At 42.4% G+C, this 26,749-nt stretch overlaps 1 protein-coding gene across 5 annotated transcripts in view; it reads right to left on the bottom strand.

Moving 5' to 3' along the window:
• upf2 (UPF2 regulator of nonsense mediated mRNA decay) overlaps nt 1-26,749 on the bottom strand; it is a 106,669-nt gene that overhangs the window by 21,695 nt on the left and 58,225 nt on the right. For 4 of the 5 annotated variants that reach the window (XM_048553797.2, XM_048553796.2, XM_059654832.1 and 1 more), the window contains 4 exons: nt 17,723-17,886; nt 14,030-14,128; nt 10,559-10,657; nt 10,049-10,219 (listed from right to left, as the gene is read on the bottom strand). In XM_048553797.2, coding sequence (XP_048409754.1) covers nt 10,049-10,219; nt 10,559-10,657; nt 14,030-14,128; nt 17,723-17,886 — 533 coding nt within the window. The remainder of the gene's footprint in view (nt 1-10,048; nt 10,220-10,558; nt 10,658-14,029; nt 14,129-17,722; nt 17,887-26,749) is intronic. The other variant, XM_048553798.2, reaches the window with a different exon arrangement.

The raw sequence follows: 26,749 nt of genomic DNA, 5'->3' as shown, positions 1-26,749 counted from the left end.
AACTGAGCATAGGTGTTCCACAAAGCAGTCCCCAAGCCTTCGCTTGGCTTCCCCGACGTAGAGGAGGCCACAACGAGAACAGTGGATACAGTATATCACGGGAACAGCGGATACAGTATATCACATTAACAGATGTGCAGGGGAACATCTGTTTGATGTAGAAGGTCTTCTTAGAGTCTGGGATGGGGGAGGTATAGGGGCAGGTGTAGCACTTGCTTCGATTGCAGGGGAAAGTGCCAGGGGGTGGTGGTGCTGGAGGGGAGTATGGAGCAGATAGGAGAGTCATGGAGAGTGGTCCCTCTGGAAAGAGGGTGGGGAGGGAAAAATGTCTTTGGTAGTGGGGTCAGATTGCAGATGTCGGAAATGTCGGAGGATGATGCATTGGTTTTGGAGGTTGGTGGGGTGGTATGTAGAACAATCCCTCTTCCAAAGCTACACTGGCCCTATCCCCCACCTCTTCCTCCGCTACACTGATGACTGTTTTGGCGCCGCCTCGTGTTCCCACGAGGAGCTCAAACAGTTCATCCACTTCACCAACACCTTCCACCCCAACCTTAAGTTCACCTGGACCACCTCTGACACCTCTCTCCCCTTCCTGGACCCCTCTATCTCCATCTCTGGCATCCACCTGGAAACCGATATCCATTTCTAGCCTTCTGACTCCCACACCTTGACTGTGTCTCCCACATTTCCCGCAAGTCATCCCTCACACCCCCTGTCCGCAATAATAACCAAAACAGAATCCCCCCCCTCGTCCTCACGTACCACGCTACCAACCTTCAAATCCGATGCATCATCCTCCGACATTTCTGCCATCTGTAATCTGACCTCACTACCAAAGTCATTTTTCCCTCCCCACACTTGTGCGCTTTCTGGAGGGACCACTCTCTCCGTGACTCCCTTGTCCGCTCCACACTCCCCTCCAGCCCCACCACCCCCGGCACTTTTCCCTGCGACCGAAGCAAGTATTACACCTGCCCCTATAACTCCCCCCTATCCCAGACCCTAAGAAGACCTTGCATATCAAGCAGATGTTCATCTGCACATCTGTTAATGTGATATACTGTACCTGCTGTTCCTGATGTGGCCTCCTCTACACCGGGGAAACCACACGGAGGCTTGGGGACCGCTTTGCGTAACACCTACGCTCAGTTCACAACAAACAAGTACACCTCCCACTCCTCGGACGACATGTCCATCCAGGACCTCCCGCATTGCCACAATGACGCCACCCGAAAGATGCAGGAACAGCATCTCATTTTGCTTGGGAACCCTGCAGCCCAAGGATATCAATGTGGGCTTCACAAACTTCAAAATCTCCCCACCCTTGACAATATCCCAAAATCAGCCCAGCTAGTCCTCACCTCCCTAACCATTCATCCCACCTCAAGCCCCAGCCCCATCTCTGACCCACTAAATTCATCCTGCCTCCTTGACTGTCCATCCTCCCTGAACCAACCTATCCCCTCCGTAACTCCCCACCTACATTCACCTTCACTGGATTTAAGCCCGCCTCTTTGATCTATCTGTCTTCTCTCCACCTATATTCTCCTCTATCTGTCTTCTATCCGCCTCCCTCGATCTCCCTATTTATTTCCAAAATCCCCTTCCCCATTTCTGAAGAAGGGCCTCAACCCGAAACGTCAACCTTCCTGAACCTCTGATACTGCTTGGCCTGCTGCTTTCATCCAGCTTCACGCTGTGTTATCTCAGATTCTCCACCATCGGCAGTTCCTACTATCTCTAATTATTTTTTCAGTCAAGGTTTTACATCAAATTCATTTGGCAAAAATCACAACCCAATTTCTATCAGAATGGAGTCAAGATTTGTCTATTTCAAAGCAGCCAAGAATGAGGAGAAATTACGCCAATAGGTCAAGTTTTACCGATAGTGTGTACTATAGTTCAATTACCAAGGTTAGTGATTATTCTGGTTCTAGGTGGATTCCCATCTGATCTGTAAATACATCCATGTCTGATGATAATTTTCCCCAGAACGATTTTCTCCTTTCCTTTTCTGTTACAGGGATACAATTCCATTATTTTGGATGCACCCAATAATTTGCAATTATTGAAACTTTAAATCAGGTATTTAACAGCAGAGGCATTACCCAAGCATCACCCTGACTTTTAGTGAACTAGATGAGCATAACAGCTTCTTGATTTACGTCATTCAAATAAATCTTCTAGTTTTAAATTTCCCACCCACAGCCTCCAACCTTATCTTTCCCCAACACCTCACTGCCTGTTTCTATCTCCTTCCCAAAATCCACAAACCTGACTGCCCCGGCTGACCCATTGTTTCTGCCTGCTCTGGCCCTACCATACGCATCTCTGCTTACCCTGAGACTCTCTTCCACCGGTCCAGGAACTCCCCACCTACACGCCGATGGCCTAAAAGCCCCCCTCCTCTTCATCTCCAGAAGGACCAACTAGTCCCCCTCCACCAACACCCTCATCAGCTTAACAGAACTTGACGTTAGCCTGAACAACTTCTCCTTTAACTCCTCCCACTTCCTACGGACTAAGGGGGTGGCCATGGGCACCCATATTGGCCAAAGTCATGCCTGCCTCTTCGTAGGATACATGGAACAGTCCCTTTTCTGTTGTTACACTGGCACTATCCCCACCTCTTCCTCTGCTACATTGATGACTGTTTTGGTGTTACCTCATGCTCCCACAAGGAGATTTAACAGTTCATCAACTTTACAAACACCTTTTACCCCAACCTCAAATTCACCTGAACCATCTCGGGTACTTCCCTTCCCCTCCTGGACCCCTCTGCCTCTATTTCTGGTCACTACCTCAACACTGACATCTATTTCAAGCCCACCAACTCCCACAGCTACCTAGACTACACCTCCTCTCACCAACCCTCCTGTTCCCAACATGGGTTGGTCCACTCCCGGACACCCCAGCTGTCCTCCTACTTCAAGGACCTCAACTTCCTCTCTCCGGTGATCAAAAATGTCATCAACCACATCTCTTGTGTTTCCCACACTTCAGCCCAATAAAAATAAAGACAGAGTCCCTGTGGTCCTCACATATCACCCCACCAATTTCTGCCTCCAGTGTATCATTCTCCGTCACTTCCACCACCTACAATCCAACTCCAAAACCAATGATATGTTTCCCTCCCCACCCTTATCTATCTTTTGTAGGGATGGCTCTCTCTGTGACTCCCTCATCTGCTCCACACTCCCCAGTAACCCCACCACACCCGGCACCTTTCCCTACAACCGCAGGAAGGGCTACACCTGCCCCTACACCTTCCCCCGCACCTCCATCCAAGGCACCAATCAAATCTTTCATATCCAACAGGGGTTCACCTATACATCTGACAACATGGTCTACTGTATCCAGATGGGGCCTTCCTCTGCATTGGTGAGACCAAGTGGAAACTCAGGGACCATTTCATAGCGCATCTTCACTCTGTACAGGACAAACACCAACACATTCTGGTTGCCAACCATTTTAAACAACACCCCCCAACTCCCTACCCCCCACGACTCTCTGGGTGACATATCCATCCTGGGCCTCCTCCAGTGTCACAATGACACCACCCACAAACTGGAGGAGCACCACCTCATATTCCACCTCAGGAGCCTACAGCCTATGGCCTAAAACATGGAATTCGCCAGTTTTAGAATCTACCCACCCCCAGCCTCTCATCCCCACCTCCTTGACTTGATACAACCTGTCCATCTTCTCTCCCATCTATCCATCCAATCCAATTCACTGACCATTCCCTACCGCTCCCTACCTGCATTCACTTGTCACCATCCCACCGACTTTCCCAAGCCCCGTCCCCCTCTATTTATTTCCCAGCTCCCTTCCCCCTCCCCATTTCTGAGGAAGGGTCCCAGCCCGAAACAGCAACTTTCCTGCTCGTCTGATGCTAGCCGGCCTGCTGTATTCCTCCAAATCCACACTGTGTTGTCTCGGACTCCAGCATCTGCAGTTCTTGCTATCTCTGAACAATAAAGCTTCCTGACTTGCATCATTCAAATAAATCTGGTAGCTTTAAACTTGATTGGTTTAAATAAAAGTGTAGTTCTCCTAATGCAACAATTGTAGTTGGAGTATGATGTCAGCAGCAATGTCTCAGAGATAGTTGCTATAAGCCAATACATTACAAAAACCCATCTGAAAGATGGTAAGGGCAATTATAAAAGCTGGGGAAGCAACACTTGCCAATTGCAAGATAATAATGAAGATGATGAAGAGGGAGAAATAATAACAAGTGTATCAAACACTTCAGTTTGTGTTAACAGTAGCTGTTCTAAGAGGCATAAACAATGCATTTGTCTTCCTCTTTACGGTATGCAGGTATTGAGTCAAACTTCATTAAAATTTGCTCAGATAATCCACATGCAGAGAGGGTTGAAACTTAGTGGCATACATTCTGTTTTGTTGATTCTGCTCCATTTTCATCTGAAAATTGTGTGCTGTTTAAAATGAAGCTTCTGTCTAGTTCAATAGTAATATGATGTTTGATTTTTAACAACACAAACCCTGATACTTAGAACAACCATCCTATCTGCAGTAGAGAGATAATTCGAATAATCTAACACCCAGACCAGACACTTGTTCTTTTGGTAGCCTGCTTGTGCATTTATGGCAAACATTGCTGAAACCTCCTTAACAGCCACAATGACTTTGCAAGAACATGATGACTGCTTGCAGAATGTATTACCCTGAAGAAACAATGTACGGTTACATGGGTCTTTTAAAGCATCAAAACGTCAAAAAGTACTTCACAGTTGATCAACCAGCCTGAACAGAATTTACAGAAGGTCCCAGAAATGACTGAAATTGTAACTTGTGTTGATTTTAATGGCCTTTTTAAGCTGAGGTTATTTGTAGCTACATACACACTATAAGGAGACTAATCTACAGCAACGAGGCCGACAGTTACACAGTACTTCAGTATAAAATTTTCCACGGATGATTTAAAGTGTGTCTTTGGGGTTTGGGTACATTAGCATTTACTGTACATTGAGAAGGTGCTCAGTGGTTAGCAATGCTGCCTCACAGTGCCAGGGACCCAGGCTCGATTCCACCCTTGGACGACTGCTTGTGTGGAGTTTGCACTTTCTCGCGTCTGTGTGGGTTCCATTGGCTCCTCCGGTTTCCTCCCACAGTCCAAAGATGAGCACATTAGGCGGATTGGCCATACTAAATTATCTATAGTGTTCAGGGATGTGCAGGTTACGTGTATTTGTGGGAAATGCCGGGATAGGGTAGGGGATGGGAATGGGTCTGGTGCAGTGCTCTTTGGAGGGTCAGTGCGGACTCGTGGGGCTGAATGGCCTGTTTACACACTGTCGGGTTCTATAAAAAAAGGTGAACTGTCATGTTGAACAACTGCAATTCATGTGAAATAGGTACACTGTCAGTGCTGTTAGGTAGTGAACTCCTGTGTTGTGACCCAACTAAAATGAAGGAATGACGATACAGTTCCAAATCAGATGATATGGGACTCAGGCAGGCACTTATAAACAATAGTGTTCCCAAGTGTCTCCTGCCCTTAAACTTCATACTTTCCAGGTTAAACAGAAAGTTACTTTTGAGGGATGTTGACACTCAAAAGATCTGCATGCCAACCTCTTGCATTATGTCAGGTTTAATTTTATGACGAGATTTCTGCACAAAGCTCGAGGAGCAGTCTCACCCCTATCCATGATTGCTAGTATACTAGAAAGAGAAGTTATTTCTTGGAGCTTTTTCTGTGGTCGACAAAAACATCCTACTTTTGGTCCAGTTAAAATATAATTTAACACGCAATGTGTGCTGTTCAATTTTTTGGAATCTGAACAGGAATTTCTTCATTACTGCCAGCAAGAATCCACCCTTTTAGAAAACAGCAAAACCTCCTTTAGAACAAATTGCAGATTCATTACTCCAATACCACAAACTTGATGCATGCATTTTTGTTGTAATTTAACATACAACAGGCTTCAAAACACCACCGATGTTTCAGATGAACAGTCTGCTAGGTTTTTTTCTAATGCTCAAATGGATTACATAAGGTGCAAAAATAGTATTAAGTATCATTCAGATTATTTTTAATCAATGCTATCCTTAGTTAATAACAGCAAAGTGCTGAAATTTTTGCAGCCCACAGGCTGATTCCTCAATTACTGATCTCAAGAGAATAAATTACAAATAAATTGGTCATGACACAATACCGAAAAAGTAGCTATCATAATCAGTTCAGATGCAATAATTGGACAGTTTTGTCTTCTTTGGTGATTGTGGGTCAAATTTTAACCTGCTGCAAAAATAAACCTCCCATGTATTTCACTTCATAACCTCTGAAGCAATCTGTCAAAATCCAAACAACCAAACACTCGTTTCAGAAGTCAAACACTTATAAAATTATATTTTGCACGCTGTACATTTTGAAGGCAAGAACTAGGAATCTTAGTAGCTTAGCAAAGCAATCAATAAGGTTAATAAATGTCTGAACGATGGAACAAACTTGCATTTATGTAGTAAAAGCAATAAATTACAATCAAGAGCGTTATAATTAGAAAACATGTCTAGTACTGGATCAACTCTAGTCACCAAGGTTTGAAGGGAACACTGACGCTCTGCTCGCAATAAAGAGAATAGTATACAACCCAATTTCCAACTTTAAAGGTCACAGTTAGGAAGAATGGAGAACTTGGGGTCCGCATTATCTCTTTTAGAAAGGGAACTTAACATTTGCATAACACCATTAGAAGGTTTTAAAAATCCTGAAGCACTTCAGAGAAGTGTCAAAAAAAGGCATTTAAGAGCTGATTTTATGGAAATATGTGATATTGTTAATAATAAAATAGTAAATCTGAAAAGGTACTTTAAACAGTGTGAAAATAGCAGGCCGCGGGACTAATATCAGGAAGTCCTTCAACATATAGAATGGCTTCCAGGAAGTATCTCTTCTCTATCTTTCTCTCACTTCGGATATCAAAAACCCAGAAAGACCGTTGGAAACAAAAGCCCTGTAATGAGTTAAGAGTAAACCAGATATTGCCATTCTGAGATACCAAGGTCTTGAGCTGGATGAACACAACAGGCCAAGCAGCAGAGGAGCAGGATGGCTGACGTTTCGGGCTTAGACCCTTCATCTAATATCGCCATTATTGGGTTTTTAGGATTCTTCTGGAGGAATGAGCTGAGACAGGCAAAATGATTTTTATTACCCATAATCATCTTGCGATTTTGCTTGTGAACTATTTACAGGAAGATTTAGCTGAATATAATCAGGTAATCTGGTCTTCAGCTACAAACAGATAAGATTATAACACCGAATTTAGATCTGTGAATTTGATTTCCGAGATTAATTTAAATGAACAAAACAAAATCAGTGCAAAAGACACAACAGAAAATCAAAAATAAATACGCAAGCTAGGGAACGTGGAGAAATAAATAGTGATGTCTCGAAAAGCATCCTCATTACAGAAGAGCTGGTGCTAGATGTCTAAATGCACATAAAAATAGATAAATACCCAGGACATGATGAGATGTATCCCAGAAATTTGTGGGAAGCTAGGGGAGAGATTACTGGGCCCCTTGCTGAGATACTTGTATCAGGGACAGCCACAGGCGAGGTGCTGGAAGACTGGAGGTTGACTAACGTGCTGCCACCATTTAAGAAAGTTGGTAAGAAAAGCCAGGAAAATGTAGACCGGCGAGCCTGACGGCAGTGATGGCTAAGTTGTTGAAGGGGATTCTGAGGGACAGGATTTACATGTATTTGGAGAGGCAAAGACTGATTAGGGATTGTCAACATGGTTGTGAATGGGAAATCATGTCCCACTAACTTGGGAGTTTTATTTTTAAGAGATTTCAAGATCAATGAAGGCAAAGCAGTAGACATTATCTATATGGACTTCAGCAAGGCATTCGACAAGGTTCTGCATGGTAGACTGGTTAGCAAGGTTAGATCACATGGGATCCAGGGAGATTTAGCGAATTGGATACAAAATTGGCTTGAAGATAGGAAAGAGGGGGTTTTGGAGGGTTCTCCCCCCTTCCCCCCCCCCCCCCCCCCCCCGATCTGGAGTCCCGTGACAAGCCGTGTGCCACAAGGATCGGTGCTGGGTCCATTGCATTTTGTCATCTTATATAAATGTTTTGGATGAGAGTATAGGAGGTATAGTTAGTAAGTTTGCACTTTTGTTATGTATTGTTTACAAAACGCTGATAGTAAAAATAAATATCCATTCTCAATTAAGTTAGCACCACCTTTAAAACAAGCTGGGCACTGAATGTCATTCAAGCAATCCTGCTGGTGAATGCTCCTGTCAGGAATCCGCTGTCATGTTGCCATATCTACCTTTCGTGCCATCTTCACATGGCCGATGCAGATCTCTACAAGCACTGAGACATCCACCATCCAACAACACCTAGGTTGAGCCCTCTTCTAAAGAGCAAAGTGGAAGATAGCAGTAAGGGATCTCACTAGCTTTTCAGCTCTGATCAAACAGCCAATAGTCCTATTAAAGGCAAAATTATTTTTCACTGGTTCAGCACTGCTTCTACTCATTCCTTCCTCAAACTCCATCAAATAAATAACTGGAGCATAGGCCCCCGACAGCTGGTCACACAGCCAGTAGTTAGCTGAAGGTATTTGAAATGTACAAAATCTCAGAGTCAGAGCAGTAGGTAGTTTAGGAAAAGGGCCGTGTTAGAGTTGGAGGAGGTTGCAGAGATAGAGAGGAGCAAGATGATGAGTTTCAAAAATTGGGAATGAGTGTTCTAATTTTGAAGCACTGGAGATTGGGAACCAATGCAAGTCTGCAAGAGTAGGAATTACAGGCAAAGAGGACACATGAGCAGTAGAACTGTTTACATGCTAAAGGTTAGAGAGAGTAGAATGGGGTTCACAGGGCATTATTGAAGTAATTCAATCTAGAAATGACAACAACATGAATGATGGTTTCAGGCTGAGGCAGGGTCAGGCATGATTGATGGAACAGGAACATACGATAAGATGACTATTCAGCCTCTCAAACCTGCTCTATCCTCAACTGTGGGGTGGGTCAGTAGTTAGCACTTGCTGCACAGCACCAGGGACCCAGGTTCGAATCCATGCTTGGGTGACTGCATGTGTGGAGTATGCACATTCTCCCCACATCTGGGTTTCCTTCAGGTGCTCCAGTTACTTCCCACAGTCCAAGGTGTGCAAGTTAGGTGGATTGGCCATGCTAAATTGCCCCACACAGCCCATATGTGTGTAGGTTAGATGTGTTAACCATGAGATATTTTGGGTAAGGGGATGGGTCTAAGTAAGATGCTCCTTGGAGGATCAATGTGGACTTGTTGGGCCAAATGGCCTGTTTCCACACTATAGGGATTCTATTCTCATGTTACCATACTACCCCAGATCCCTTGATATCATTAGTAACTGGAAATCTATTAACCTGCATCTTGAATTTGTTTAATGTCTGAACATCAACTGACCTTTGGGAAAGAGAATTCCAAAGTTTCATTACCCCCGGAGTGAAGTAATTTCTCATCTCAGTCCTAAATGGCTGGCCGTCTATTTTGATACTGTGCGACCGAATTAGAAGCTGCACAGCCAGGGGGGAGAGACTTTCTGCAGTTACCTGTCAGGGCCTTTTAAGAATTTTGTACACTTGTGAGATCACCACATATTCTTCTAAACTACAGATAATACGGGCCCAGCATCCTCAAAACTCTCCTCATAGGACAGTCCCATCATTACACTGAATCTCCATTGCCTCCCTCTATGAGGATTAAGCCTTCCGAAGAGATCAGAACCATACGTAATATTCCAGGTTATGCTGGTGGAACATGCCAACAGAGGCAAATTACAGACTCAAACTGAACTTGGGGTTGAATAGGATACCATGTCAATGAACAGGCTTCCCAGTTTTAAACTGCAAAGTAAGACCTCATCACTGCCATCCAACGAAGTCTCTGCATGACAATTATTTAAATCAATCATGACTTGTTGGGCCAACGGGCCTGTTTCCACACTGTAGGGAATCTAATCTAATGCCCATTTAAAAAAAAAATTTTGGTTGTACAGTACCTGTTGTTTGTTCCCCCTTCTGGTAAGCATCACAAACTGCATGGTTTCTGAATTTTCAGAGTCGCCTTCTCCTCCTCCTTGGGGTGGGGGACCTTTCTTCAGCTGGCTTTTCAGCTGCAGTGGAATAGCCACATCTAACTGGTGCACTTTGACTGATTCGCCAGATCGCTGCTGCACAAAGAATGCATCAGGAATGATTTTGGTGCAAGTCTCTGTTAAAGCTTTTTCAAAAATTTAAACTTTGATGCCAAGAGATCATGTTAGTGGTCTAAATTAAAACATCCTAACTAATTAAAACAACATACTAATCTACACAAAAAATGTTAAAACCTTTCTTTCTGATGCAAATGAACCCCTGAATTTTCAGTATTTCCTATTTTGTTTCCTTCAAACTAGAATTTAAAACAAAAGTTTAGTCCAAATTTCCAGTGCAAATTTTCAGCAGCTCACATCAAGCTAGTCTGATCTGAATGCTTATATCACAGCTTGTAACTTCCATGCATGAGGTACCTGCAGATTCTCCAGCATCATTTTATCCAAAGCTTGAATGAACTCTTCATCTTCTGCACAGGGAAGATGCTTTAAGCCTCCGCCCTTGATCATCACCTCCTGCAAACCAAAATTATAGATGTAGTACTGTTTTGAATATATTACTTAATTTTGACATCCCATAACAGATCAGAACATCTGATTCCAAATATGTTAAAAAGATTCTGAAACCTAATACAGAATGTGCTAAACATATATGATTTTCAAACTTTGAAAACAAAATCTAGTTTAAAATCTGGACTCTTGAAAGAGTTTGACCTCAACTAGAACTTGTCAGTCCAGTCTCAACTAATCTAAGCGTAATGCACCTATACATTTATCAGACATTTCTCTTAACACATGAAACTGAATCCACCAAAACACACCACGTCTAATCTCATTTTCCAGAAATTTTCTTCATTTATACCTCCAAAAATTTGGATTAGGTCTGCTAGAAATATTGATATGACCAGTTTCACGAACTCAAATATCAGAAAGTGTAAATCAGCTCAAAGACACTGCTCATGTGCTGTGTGCTCTGTAATAGGGAATTCAAAATAGAGACCTAAACAGCAGCAACCTGGACTGATGAAGAGGTTTTAACATACAGAAATGTACCATGTGTTTCACAGGCTTGATAGAAAAACCTAACAGACAGATTATGAGGCTGAAGGTGGATATAGAGACAGCATGATGCCACTAAGAAATTTAATCACAAGGCTGACAATTTTGAGTTTGAGTTGTTGAAGGGGCAGAAACCAAGTGGCTGAGGAAAAAAGGTAACAAATGTGTTAAAGTGTACAGAGGGTTAAGCATGGAAGGTTATCTGTTAAAACAGAGCAATCAAGTCTAGACATGGCAAAAAGCATGAATTTCAAAAGCAGGCAAGCTGGGATAGGGACAAAAATAGAGACAATCTTTGAAATGAATAACAGCAAGACTTTGCAGAGGCTGGAAATCTCTAATAATCTTTGTAATGAGGAGCATATGGGAATTTTAGTGTTGAAGTAGGAAGCTGAGCTTTGAATAGTTTGATTCATTATGCTGAGACGGTACGCTGGCAAGGGGGAAGGGCAACTGCATGATAAAGGAATACAGTTTACACTTGGGGCGAAGTTTTTTGAATTCTGTCTTGACAATGTTTAGCTAGGAAAAGTTAATGAACGAGTTCAGTAGGAAAGTGGCCACAGAAAGACTGAGGAAGAACAGAAACTGCAGCCAATTGCCAGTGCACTTATGGGCCCGCGCCTACTCTCAATCCTTTGGTAACAATGTTCACAAAAAAAATAATAGAGACAGATCAGGGATGGATGGATGGATCAGAAGTCAAGTACAGTGACGGGGGAAAAAAAATCATATAGGGAAGAACGGAATGAAGTAAATGCAATTTGAGTAAGTTGTACAATGCAGGAAAGGCATACAAGAAAGGAAGGTGTGATTGACTCTATCTAAAGCTGCAGACAGAGAGAGAAGGATGACCAAGAATTCATTATTATGGTCATTATAATAGTGCTAGCCATAACTGTGATTAGGAGTGTTTCAGTGGTCTGGGAGGGGATTAGTGGGATTCTAATATGGAGTTTCAGAGAATGTGTAGAAATTTAGGGACAACAAACCATAGTTAACAATCTCGAAGAGCAAATTAGTGAATGCACAGGGACAAAGGTATCACAGTAGCATTGAAAGGGGGCAGTTTTCAAGGGCAGAAATCATTTATGATACCACCCTCCTTCCGCCTCCACCACCCCACCCCCTGCCCCCGCGTGGGTTGGTCAGTCTGTCTGTGTGTCTGGATGTCATAAAAGTTCAACTTTGGAAAGGTTTCATCAATTCTCCAGGTAGTTTGTCTATTCACTTAGTTAAGGCCACATGCTTTCTTGCAAAGCATTTCTGAACACTTAAAAGTGACTGAATTCATTTTTTTAAAAAGCCACTTTCAGTGCTAAAACCAAAAAAGCCATTTATCTCTACATTAAAATTCCGATCCGAAAATAATAATAATTTATTTATTATATATTTATAACAATTGTATGAAGCAGATTACAATTCTGAAGCTGTGCCTTAAATGCTGTGTCATTATATCATGCTCTTGTACTCTACAGAAGGCAAAGAACCAGCTCAAGCATGAAGAGCTGGATATCTACCTTTGCACTGCATTATTGTGACATGCGAATACAAACTCAAAACTCTTGCACTCTAACATTCAAGCAATTATATGAGTTTCCAAGTCACTCAGCTCATCCATCAGTGCTGTCCAATAATTGTATCTTCTCATTCTTTGTCCTACCTTTGAAAATGCATTAAAGCACTCTTCTCCACCTCAACCCATTAACGCTCTGATTTTTACACTCTACCTCATTTTTAACCAAACATTTTTGAAGAGAAGCAAGGCTTTCATTTCTTTACAGCACTTTTCACAGTCCCATCAGCTATTTCCTCGTGTTTACAACAATTAAGTAGGTTTTGAAACGTAGACACTATTAATGCTCCAGACAACATGCGCACAGCAAACTCCTACAAAAAGACACATTAACAGTAACGAGACAGCACGGTGTGGAGCTGGAGGAACGCAGCAGGCCAGGCAGCATCAGAGGAGCAGGAAAGCTGACGGGTCAGGACCCATCTTCAGAAAAAATTTCAGTCCCGACCCAAAACGTCAGCTTTCCTGATCCACTGATGCTGCCTGACCTGTGTTCCTCCAGCTCCACACTGTGCTATCTCCGACTCCAGCATCGACAGTTCTTACTATCTCTCAATAACCAGATAGTCTGTTTTGTGATAGTCTGTTATTGTTGGATTTGTGATCACTGCTGCACAGGGCACCAAGGACAATGGCCCTGCAGTTCTCTGAAAATGCAATCCTTTATATTCTGCAGAGCAGGCTGATGGGACCTTTTCAAACGAAGGTGACAGCATCTGATACTATAGCACACATCAGTAATGCACCGGACTGCCACCCTGGATTCTGTGTGCTCAAACCCTTGAATGTGATTTGAATCCTGAAACTTGAGTGTCAAAGGGGAGATCAACATGCATTATCAACTGAGCCACAATTCACCCTAAAGTATACTCGGGCGCACAATGTCAATATTTCTTAGGTTCAAAACTGGTTACAAAAAAACAGAAAACAAATCTGGATGCAGGACCAATTGCTGAAGTACAGATTTTTCAACCTTCTCCAGTTTAGAGAACAGCCATCAATCATTCCCTTCTGTTCCTGCCATTCAACCAACTCATGAACTAAGATACTTGAATCTTTGTAACTGGCCTGCTACTCAACATTTGATCAAATGCCTTCTACAAATCCTTACAACCATATGTTCTGCATGCCCCTTACATATCCAGGCAGCCAAAAATAAATCAGTTGCTCTTGATGAAAGTGTTGAAAGCTAAATTATCTTAGTACGAACATGCACTTTAAACAGTTCTTTATAGATTCACTTGTACTCTTACATTGTTATCCTCATCAGTTTCATTTTCCTTATTGGAGTCGGTCAGGTAATCTGTATTTTCCTCCTCCTCTTCATCATCATCTTCATTCTCAGAAGCATCCTAAAATGGGAAACATTCTTACTTCAAAACATTTATCTCAATTAGCTGCCATAGCTACATTATAAGAAGGGGATGTGTTTATTTTATAAAGTAAAAAAAAATCTGACTAGTTTACATGAACATTATTTGTATTTCGTACAAAAGCATGCAGAAAACAAGTTCTCTTCTGTTGAACCCTAAACTAAATAAAATTATCACAAGTTCAAATGAATAATTCCACGAAAGGATAAGATAATAGGTAATTCAACCTATTTGTTTCTTAGATAGACCATGCCTATATATTCCTCCATTTACTTATTCTATAGAGGACAAAGCTTATAGAGTAGCTTAAAATATGAAGAGAAGTCATTCAGGCCTATCATATCTATGCTGGCTGTCTGTGGAGCAAGTCACACATTCGTGCTTCCCTACTCAATCCCCCAGCCATGCAAATTTCTTTCTTTCCAAGGCCTGTTCAACTTCTTTTTAAAATTACTCAGCATTCTCATTCCACTACCTTTGCTGCTGCTGAGTGTTAGATCATTACCACTTACTGTGTAAAAATGTTCTCCTCACATCCTGCGTACATTTCTTGCCACCTGTCACCTTTGCATCTTGGCATTAGCTCCTTATCCAGTCCTGTCATAATCATGTCTCCGCTGTCTCTTTTGTGCCAAGAGAACAACCCTAGTTTCTCCAACCTAACCTTGTAGCTAAACTTCCCCCATCTCTGGAACTATTCTAGTAAATCTCCTCTACACCCTCACATTTTTCCTGAGGTATAATGACCAGAACAGGACGCAACACCCTACTCTGCAGCATAACCTTTATAGACATATTGCGCGGTTGCTTTTACAGCATTCCTCCCGACAAAAAGGTACTCATGAACGCATTATCCTATACAACACAATGTAAATTACTTGCCTTCTTTTAATGAGATCTTTCCATACTTGTAGCTCAAAAATCACCACTTGCCATACTGTCAGTGATTATCTTTGTTCTAACAGTTATACTTCAACACAATTTCATAAAAGGATGTTAACATAGTATTAAAAAGTGAAGCAGACACTGAGCAATAGGTTGCAATGTTTTTAAGTTATCAAGAAAATCTTGAGCCAACATGGAGAAAACATTAGCATGTGCGTGGTCTACATTGGGCTTTGCAAGTTCATTTATGATTTATTCCAGAAGAGCCAAGGTCACATTAGCCATTCTAGAACTGGATTGCAGAGTGCCCAAAATTAGCACAGATTATTTAAAGAGTGCTTCCATTCTACCAGAAAGATATTCAAGGCTCAGTATAGATCTTGGATTATAAGCTTTTTAAAAGGACCAAGATGATAACACTGTTACACAACAAGACATTTCAGTAGTGAGCTGGACTCAAGGGCTAAAATATCCAATCCACATTTCCATTAATAGCACAAACCAGGAAAAAAAAAGCATGTGACCATTGAGTTTGCAACGTAAATGATGCAAAAAGGAAGCTAGTGCTAAAAATTAAAAATTTAATCTGAATTAATTTGTGAATCAACTTTAGTTCAGTTGGCAGATTCAATGTTCAATCCTACTGCAGGATGTGAACCCAGGTTAACAGTTCAATGCAGTACTGTCTGAACTGCTGAATTTCAGATGAAATATTAAACAAAGGTCTGGTCTTCCTTCTCAAGTAGGTGCGAAAGATCCCACAGCACCACTTCAATGAAGAGCAATGGAGTTATCTACGGTGATCTGGCCAATATTTATCCCTCAATCAACTTCACAAAGTTGAATTCTCTGATCATTATTACACTGTTGTTTGTGGGAGCTTACAGAGTGCAAACAGACTGTTAGGTTCTGACACTAAAGCAGTGATTATTCTTACGAAGCAATTCACTGTAAAGCTGTTAGTGAATTACATTAGAGTCAGGGAGCCACACAGCACAGAAATAGACCATTTAGTCCAAACAGTCCATGTTGGCCATATTCTCAAACTAAACTAATCCTACCTGCCTGCACATGGCCTGTAGCCCTCCAAACTTTTCCTATTCATAAACTTATCCAAATGTCTTTTAAACATTGCAACTGTACCTGCATGAACCACTTTCTCTGGTATTTCATTCCACACACGAACCACTGTGTGAAAAAAGTTGGCCCTCGTGTTCTTTCTAAATTCTTCTCCTCTCACCTTAAAATATGCCCGCTAGTTTTGAACTCCCCCACTCTTGGGAAAAGAACCTCGTTATTGACCTTACCTATGCCCCTCATGATTTGATAAACTTCAGTATATATTTTTATGTCTCAAAACCTTTAATCCCTGCAACAGCCTGGTATATCTTTTCTGAACCTTCTCCAGTCTAATAATATCCTTCCTATAACAGGAATTAATTGTGAGAAAGATGTACACATATAGTTTTTCATCTTTTAACAAAGTCCAGTTTTACACCAATACAGATTATCATTTTAATACCTCTCAAACTCTTCTGAGGTGCTTCATGTTAATTAATTTAATTTGTGCATGGAATCATTTTATTGGCAAATGAAATTAATCTGATACTGTGAGAGAATTTACGACAAGTTAAATAGACTTTTGCTGGGCTTCATAAAGGAATATTGACAGGGCATAACGCTCTTCAATTTGTGCAATGGGAACTCAGCATTAGGGTACATATCTCCGAAAACGCACCACAGTACTGAAATCTCAATACGAGTGCAACATTCAGGGATGCTAAGAGGACAGTTATTTTGTTCGCCAAATGTAAACGAGAAGTGCCCACAGAAACAGTTCTTTCCAATCATGACAATTTCCAGAGTGAGAGTCATACAGCATGGAAACCCTTCAGTCGAGCCAGTCCATGCTGAACATCATCCTAAAATAACTAGCCACACCTTCCTGCTCCAAGCCCATTTCCCTCCAAACTTTTCCTATTCATATATCCGTCTGTCTTTTACATGTTGTAATTGTACCCGCATCCACCACTCTCTCAGGAAGTACATTCCACACACGAACCACCCTCTGTGCTAAAATTCTGCCTCACGTCTTTGTTAAAATCTCTCTCTTCTCACCTTAATAAATGTGCTCCCACGTCTTGAAATTCCCCATCTTACAGAAAAGACAAACTGCCATCGACTTTATCTCTCATTATTTTATAAACTTCTATGAGGTCACCTCACAACCTCCTGCGCTCCAGCGAAAAAAAGTCCCAGCCTATCCAGCCTTTGTTTATGTTTCAAAACTTCGGCAGAATGCTGTAAGATTTTTAAGTTTCACAGCACATTGAGCCCAGTCTTGCAATGAGAAACAAGCCTCAAAAATAAATTGTCAGTACACTCCAAAGAAAGTAACTTGAGAAAGTCTTGTGAATCTTCTCTCTCCAGAGAATTTTCAAGTTAATCACATCTGAAAAGGAAACTGATATAACACATTTCAAATTTGCCAGTTTGTTTGGTTAAAAAAATACAATTTAGAGGATGATTTAACAACTGTTTATTAGAATTTTAAGCTAAAGCTCAGTGCTTATATGACAATAAAATAAAGGTGTTCAACAAACCCTATTTGACATTGGAAAATGTCATTCATTCCAGTCTAACATCCATTTAATACAACGGTAATTTTGATTTTAATAGAAATCATACCTCTTCTTCATGTTCATTCATTTCACTTTCATTCCCAGACTGCTCCTCTGTTTCTGCTCCACCCTCTTCCTCCTCCTCCTCCTCATCATCATCCTGATTTTCTTCCCCTTCCCCTAGACCAGACAATTTATCTGGTTTGGAATCTTTCCCATCAATTACAAGGCCTATGAAAGAAACCAGATTTTAAGAATAAATTCACATAAAGCAACTCTTTAGTTTTATGAACCAGATATTAGGTTTGCACTCATCAAGAATCATGTAAAATTTCCTGAAATTAGATACAAATGGAATTACTTTGCCAAGAGTTCTAAGTTCTTTTCAGTAGACGACCATTAAGTTTTAGTGCGCTTTAATTCCTAGATCTCTTTGCGTGTCCCTAATACCAAGCTGAAAGGAGCAAGCAGGTGTTCTGCCAAAGTCAATTCTCCCAATTAACCACTAATTCAGTGGAAACTGACTCAGTTGGCAATTCTCTATCCTTTTCCATGACATGCTAAATTACAACAACACCCTGGACTCTCCACAGCACAGCTTTTTAAGAAATAGATGCCACCAATTCATCACTACCAAATCCGGGTCCGCAAATGAAATTTACATTACACACGTATACAAAGCATAGGTAAACAAAAGCTATTGGGTGATGTCTTACCATGTTATATTAACATTCAAACTTAAATTAACACAGAGTAAAGATGCAGTACTGATGCTATAATAATAAAGGAACAGTAATACATAGGATAACTCCGAGAACACTGAGGAACAGAAATGTCAGTTCAACTTGACATACATGTGTATTGATGTAAAGCTTGAACCCAGATAAATACGTATATATCTTTATGTTCATCACTGCCATGATCACTGATACCATCTGCACTAATAAGGAGTGTTCCACTTTCTTCCCAAAATCACTCAGACAGGATGTGAACTGCAGAGAAAATGAAACATTATACAGGAAGATAAAATGGTTGGTGCAGATAAAAAGTTAAGAAACAGGAGCAGGCCATTTACCCATTGAGTATGCCCCACTATTCAATAAGATCCTGGCTGACTCAGTCCCACTTACATTTATCAATCTCATGACAACTTACATCATTTGAATAATTCAGAGTTTTCGGGCCCTGGCCACCTCTTCCTCAGTAGCCTCCAACCATTCTACACCTCTAGTCTCCCCCCACCAGGATAGCGTGAAGACACTCTGCTTCTTCCTGAATGCAGGTCAGAAGAGTCCATATCCATCATCACTCTCTCGCGCCAGGCTGAGCTTGCTCTCTCATTGAATGACGTCTGTTAACTAGTCTCACTTCCTCCAAAGGGAATTCCATGTGTAACTTCATAGATCCTGTCTATGAGTGATTTTCGGAAGAAAGTGGAACACTCCTTGTTCTAATTCAACTCTGGACCCTTCTCACAACACTTCTTCCAGGACACCAATGACTGTACAGGTGCCACTTTTTTTTTTGTCTGGCAAGTGAAAAAATTAATATATTTTGTTTAACTTAGTCCACCTCCAAATCCCCCCTTGCCAGCCAACAACATGAGTCCAGAAGGCTAGTAATGTAGCCCGAGCAAGGAATTCATAGAATGTTTTCCAGATGGTGTTGCTCCAATCAGTCAGCAGACATGGTATTGTGTAATGAGACAAGAATAATTAATAATTTCAGAGCAAGGACACTTCTAGGTAGCAGCGACCGCACAATGTTTGAATATTACATCCAATTTGAAAGGGAGAGAAATGTGGGTCTAAGATTTGTATTGTAAAATTTAGTTAAGGGCAATTATGTGGGCATTGAACTGAGCTAGAAGAGGTTAATCGAGATACAAGACTAGGGAAATAGATCAGTAGAGAAGAACTCATAGAACCTCTACAGCGTGGAAGCCGACCATTTGACCAGTGAGTCCACACTGATCGTCCAAAGAGAATCCCACCCAGACCCACTGCCCTTAATCTATCCCTAAAATCCTGCATTTCCCATGGCCAACACATGGAAGACTTTTAAAGGGATATTTCTCAACAAGTATCCCCTCTGTCAAGGCCCCTCGACATTTTACAGAGCCTTAGCTACACATTAGGACTAAATTAATGGATTAAATAAAGAACTTGAAGGACTGGATATTTCTGATTTATGTTACAGTAAGAAATAAATTTATGTTTGGTGTGCACATTTTATCAATCATAACTGTTATTAATGTTGGAACATGTTGCACTTAACATGTCTTAGTCATTCCAGTGGTGCACTCTTCACAATTTAAATGCAAAAAGTATGTCAAGCACGATGCAACACCTACTCTGCCTGGCAAAATGTCAAATTCAATTCAGATAAGTAAGGAAGAATTGCTGCGAAGATCAGGAAGCTCACACAATACAAACAGCAGCAGTTAACTTTCAAACCATTTGAAGTCCTGCATCATGTTGTTAGTCCAAGGTGAGAGAATTTGATAAAGACAAGAGAGGGAAGGGCAGAATGTTTGTTGTGCAGATTAAATGGAAGCATACATCTCCTACCAACGCACTGGATCAAGACATCCGTGCTGCTGACATAATATTTGTATCCACATTGTTTGTTACCTCTCGGGAGTGGCATGTAATAGATTCTTTGAGTGATCCATTGAATCAGCAGTTTTGCACATTTGAAAAACGGGAGATTAAAAAAAGCATGAAAGTCAATTTATTAAACTTTCCAATACAGTCGCAAGTCGGATATGGAGAGGGAGGTTCGCTGCATATCAATCCAGATTTTCCAATGAAAAGTTTCAGATGCAGGCATCCCTGGCAGTGGCTTCATAGGAACTGAGATATTCTGAGCTGTGTGTGGAGTCCTGGCAGCTGTGTTGACAGTAAACACAGTCAAAAGTAATCTGACAAAAAGCCAAAGCAGAATTCTCACTGAATTAAAAGATAACAGTGTGGAGCTGGAGGAACACAGCAAGCTAGTCAGCATCAGAGGAGTAGGGGGGAGAGAGACACAGAGAGGGCGCGAGAGCCCGCGCGACAGACAGGGCGCGACAGAGAGGGCGCAAGAGCCCGCGCAACAGAGAGGGCGCGAGAGCCCGCGCAACAGAGAGGGCGCGAGAGCCCGCGCAACAGAGAGGGCGCGAGAGCCCGCGCAACAGAGAGGGCGCAAGAGCCCGCGCAACAGAGAGGGCGCAAGAGCCCGCGCAACAGAGAGGGCGCAAGAGCCCGCGCAACAGAGAGGGCGCAAGAGCCCGCGCAACAGAGAGGGCGCGAGAGCCCGCGCAACAGAGAGGGCGCGAGAGCCCGCGCAACAGAGAGAGGGCGAGAGCGCGCGAGAGAGAGAGAGGGCGAGAGCGCGCGAGAGAGAGAGAGGGCGAGAGCGCGCGAGAGAGAGAGAGGGCGAGAGCGCGCGAGAGAGAGAGAGGGCGAGAGCGCGCGAGAGAGAGAGAGGGCGAGAGCGCGCGAGAGAGAGAGAGGGCGAGAGCGAAAATGAATGGTGGGGCTGGGGAAGGTCGATGGGATGGTGAGTGCAGGTAGGCAGTGGTGGGGATTGGTAAGCGAGGTGGGAGGAGCAGTTAGGTGTGAGGGATGATGGACAGGTTATGTCAGGTCAAGGAGGTAGGGGTGAGGGGTTGGGAGTTAGACATGGGACGAGGCCAAGGGTGGGGAGATTTTAAAACTGGTGAAATTCATGTTTAGGCCATTGGACTATAGGCTTCCAAGGCAGGATATGAGGTGCTGCTCCTTCAGTCTGTGGATGGCATCATTGTGACACTGGAGGTTGTCTAGGATGGACATGTCACCCAGAGAGTGGGAGGTGGAGTTAAAATGGCTGGCAACTGGAAGGTGTTGTCATTTGTTGTGAACAGAGTGCAGATGCTCTATAAAATGGTCTCACGGAAGTAGAGGAGGCCACACCAGGAGAAGATGATGCAGTAGATCAAGTTGGCAGATCCGCACGTGAAACCCTGTCTAATGTGTAAGGTTTGTTTTGTGCCTTGAATGGAGGTGAGGGGGGAGGTGTAGGGGCAGGTGTAGGTCTATCTGCCGTTGCAGGGAAAGGTGCTGGGGGTGGTGGGGTTAGTGGGGAGGGTGTAGTGGACAAGGGAGTGGCAGAGAGTGTGATCCCTATGGAAGGCAGATAGGGGTGGGGAGGGAAATATATCTCTGGTTGTGGGGTCGGATCGTAGGTGACGGAAGTGGCAGAGAATGACACGTTGGATGCGGAGGTTGGTGGCATGATGTGTGAGGACAAAGGGAGATTCTTTATTTTTGTTGGGGGAGGGAGGGGATGTGATGACAGAGGTGCTGGAAACACAAGAAAATGTTATTGAGGACATTTTCAATCACTGGCAGGGGTGGCGTGGGGCGGGAGGGGACGACATCCTTGAAATAGGAGGATCTCTGATATGTGGCCTCCTCTACAATCTACGAGGCCAAGCAAAGACTCAGAGACCGTTTTGTACAGCATCTGTGCTCTGTTCATGACAAATGACGACACCTTCTAGTTGCAAACCATTTTAACTCCACTTCCTACTCCCTCGATGGTGACATGTCCATCCTGAGCCTCCTCCAGTGTCACAATGTTGCCACCCGTAAACTGGAGGAGCTGCGCCTATATTCCACCTCGACAGCCAACATCCAATGGCCTAAATGTGGATTTCACCAGTTTTAAAATCTTCCCACCTCCAGCCTCATCCCGATGTCCAATCCTCCCACACATCCCAGCCTCCTTGTCCTGACACAACCTGTCCATTTCTCTCCCACCTCACTGACCAATCCCCACCACTCCCTACCTGCACTCACCTATCACCATCTCACCTATCTTCCTCCAACCCATCCTTCCCCTTTATTTCTGAGCTTGCTTCCCCCCACCCCATTTCTGAAGAAGGGTCCCAACCTGAAACTTTCCTACTCTTTGGATGCTGCCTGGTCTGCTGTGCTCCTCCAGCTCCACACTTATCTCTGACTCCAGTACCTGCAGTTCTTGCTATCTGTCACTGAATTAAGGCTTATTCATTAACTATCTTCCTTTGTTTTCATTGCACATCCTATGTGAACACAATTCAACTCTTCCTTCTGCTAAAAGGATCACTAGATAATGTCAAATACCTAAATCACCACATTTCTGCAATGTACTCAGGTCAGAGATGTAATCCAGGCAACAAGAACAAAATGAAAACCACCAACGCGCTTGCTTAAAAAACAAAATCAATAATGTTCCTGCCACAATAACGCTTTTGATGAGGGAGAAAAAAATCCAAGACAATCTTCTCCTTTTAAAAAGGGAGCTTGGTTAGCAGCTCACATCGCCAAGTCTGAAGTTCTCAAGTTAGGACATGTGTGTCTCAGTGTTAAATAAAAATGAAATTGGGAATGAAACACTCCTTAATTTTTATTTGAAGATCAAGTTTCAAAGAAATCTAAGGATTGCAGTTCATTATTTATTTCAAAATAAAGATACGCGGCCTGATTGAAAATGCATATTTAGAAAACATGTCAGCTAAATTAAGTTGGCATGTTCTGCTAAGAGGTAAAATGGATACAACCATTAAATCATTAACTATGTACGTAATAACTCATTATAATGCAATATCACAAGAGTGATTAGTTAAGACAATGCAAGACTGAACAATAATGTGATCAGTTGAAGGTTAAAACAGGACTTCCAACATAAGAAATGTCAAGTATGTAAACTTCATTCTTTGTGACCCAATAAATTATCATATTTTACTGACCCTCTTTTCAAAACTCCCTTATGTAGTTTACAAGTACACAATAACAACAGGTTGAAAAATAGGGCAATCACTCAAGTCTTTGCTCAGCAGCAGCGTGTAAAGTCAAAGTTCATGCCCAACTCAGACCTCAAGTAGACAGGGTGTTGACGCTCAGCGACTGAGGGAGTACAATACATGTTTCAGGGAGCTGTTACAGGTGTGATAGGCTGTACAGACCTCTTTTATACTATAAGCTTATGAACTCCTAGCAGCATGGACTGAGAGCAAAATAACTTCCTCTAACCAGACAGAATGCAGATCGGTGGCTCTTGCAAATTAAAAAAAAACACATTTCAGTAGGCAGTGCTATTTCAAAATTGGGAACGAACCTAACATTATTTGACTGGACTTATCCTAAAGACACAGCTAATGCCCTGTGGACCTAGATTCGAATCACGCCATGGCAGATGGTTAACTTTGAATTCAATAAAAATCTGTAATTAAGGATCTACTGATGCCCATAAAACCACTTTTGATGGTTGGAAAAACACACCTGGTTCACTGATGTCATTAAGGGAAGAAAATGATTTCCCTTACCAGGTGTGGCCTACTTTTGACTCCAGACCTAGTGATGTCACCGACTCCTAACTGTCCTCTGGGCAAACAGATGCTGATCTAGCCAGTGACTCTATTTCCCACGAATTAATTTTTTTTTGAATTGGGGGAAAGTAGAGAGCTTGATATGACTCAAGCAATACCATGCCTGACTGGGGCATGTTTCATGCCAGCGGTTACTTAAATGGAAAAATTTTTAGTTCTCAAGCAGTAAAATTCCTCATTGCCATCAACAGCCAACAAAACCCAAATCATTTTTGTCTTCTCGAACACCTCTATTACATTCTACCATTTCCAGTACTGTTCAGATATCTCTTCCTGTCCCTGTATCTTAATCATGGGTACTTCCCTGCGCCAGTCTCATGTCTGCAAGAAATCATCACCTGACTAAAATCGGAGGACAGATAGGATGGGTGTGGGTTTCCCTTCTATCAGTGGGACATTATTAATAGGCCAAAAGTTAACGCAGACCATGCAATTTAGTGACAACTCAGGGTTTAAATTGCAGCTGCACAGGTGTCCTGCATTCTCAGAAGGCTATCCAAAACAAAAACACCTCTGTCAGAGAAGTGGGCTCCACACAGAAGAATCAGAAACAAAAACGGAACTGCTGGAAAGGCTCTGCAGGTCTGACAGCAACTGTGGAGAGAAATCAGAGTTAACACTTCCGGTTGTGACCCTTCCTCAAAACAGAAGAAGCAATATTGGGCGCAGTCTGAGGTGGTACTGGAGTGCCAGGGTTGACCATTGAAAGCCATCTTCTGTCCTTGCCTCCCATTCCCTGACCCTCTCCTGAGGACCCAACCCAAGGAACCCCGTCTGCCCTCACTCACTTGTGACCTGGGGTCGCTTTGCAATCAGAGACCTTGGACGGCTACTGTACCACCAGCAGCTCCCAATTCCACGGGGTGGCAGTAGGAGGCACTGCCCGCATCTGTTTGACCAGCAGCTCTGATGGCAGACCTTCCACCAATGATGACCTCAATTGTATGGTAGGCCTGACAGTATCCATTAGGTCCTGAAGGGCATGTGTTTCAGTCAGGCCTCCCCCATGGAGTGGGTGGGAATCCCTCACCAGTTCTTCAATCGGTGACAAGGCTCCCAGTCAGCTTGGCAATACTAGTCACTATAAACAATTGGAGATTCAGCTAGATAACCAGAATGACTACAGGGATCCACATGTTTCACATATATGTGCATGCAGGGGGACTGAGATTTTGGCTTGCACCTTGTGCCACTTCACTACAGAAAAGGTCTGCTTTTCATCATTAAGACAATAAAGCTGCAAGCTGTTGATTCATTCACGGACCTCATTAGTTTTTATTGCTTCAGACATGGTCTGAAATAAAACATACCCAGTAGTTAGGACAGAACCTACACCCATATGCAGGCAATGAAGTAGGTTCATCAAATAGATTTCAGCACTTAAATTTTCCATGTTAAAACTGAATACTGTACCCTTTTAATATAACATCTAGGCAGACAGCAAACATGTGAAGTTGCAGCAATTTAGCAAAGCCTTTTGAATCTCTCGATATTCCCATTTCATATCCAACAGTATGTTATATATTCTGACTTTAACATATATGGGTAGTTCACACGACTGCAGAAAGAATAACTGGTTAACTCAGATCCTCTTCTGCAGCGATCACAACAAGACTCAAAGCCCCAAAATCAAGATACAAGATTGCAACAGCAGTGAGAGTAATATTAGGCTTCATTCAATGAGAAAAACAGATTGTTGCATCAATTTCATAATCATGGAATAGCAATGAATAAGATGTTTGGAGATGTTTGTTTCTAGTAAAAATGAGCCTCTGTTCTTAATTCATGTGTTCATAAAACCTGTCAATGGAGATGAATTTATGAAGCTTTGGCAAAGATCTGTAGCTCAGGTTGTGGATGAGGTTGTTGACTTGCTGGCCTGTTTTTGTTCAGACGTTTCGTCACCATGCTCGGCGACATCAGTGAGGTCTCCGATGAAGCGATGGCGTCCAGTCCGTCATGGTGAGTACTCTCAGTGGCAAAATGACTGAATAAAAACAAGCCAGCTTGGCGGCAAGTCAACAATGTCATTAATTTATGAATTAAATAAACAACAACGTCTCCAAATGTAATCAATGATTTTTTTTTCAGGAATGCTCCAGAAGTTACATTCACTAAACTCCAAATTCAAAGACAGAAAATAAGAATCATGAATAAATGCCAAGGAATTTATGGATGTACACTTATCTGTGCCAAATTATTTTAGGCAATTATTAATCCTAAAAATGTCCTCAAAAACATGAAACATAATTAGAATATTCACATATGCCTGATCGTGTCATTATGCCCAACCTGACAAAAGAACAATAATTGAGATCCCAAAACCAGTGGCATTCGGAATTAAATATATCATAATATCTAAAACTTTAAAAGTTTACTCAAAGGCAAGCTGAACAGCAGGAGCACATTGGATTACCAAACTTGATATTTGGCAATATAAGGAGACAGGCACAGGAATTCTGAGAAGCCTGGCATTCCACGAAGAAAGCCATTAATAAACACACAGAACTTAACCGCACATACACTCCACTAAGAAGGAAAACCAGAAGTGAGGCAATCCAGCTCTACGGACGTCAGAGTTTAAAAACCAGGCGGGAAAACACACCGATGCTTCATCGGAGGCTGCACTGTTGATGTTACCCAGCAGGGTAATGAAACATCTGCGAAACAACAAACCAGCTCAGCAAGCCAACCAAC

The sequence above is a fragment of the Stegostoma tigrinum genome, chromosome 25 (assembly GCF_030684315.1).
Source record: "Stegostoma tigrinum isolate sSteTig4 chromosome 25, sSteTig4.hap1, whole genome shotgun sequence".
NCBI classification, from domain to species: domain Eukaryota; kingdom Metazoa; phylum Chordata; class Chondrichthyes; order Orectolobiformes; family Stegostomatidae; genus Stegostoma; species Stegostoma tigrinum.
Note: the sequence above shows the minus strand (reverse complement) of the source record. Positions and strands in the feature narration are given on the sequence as shown.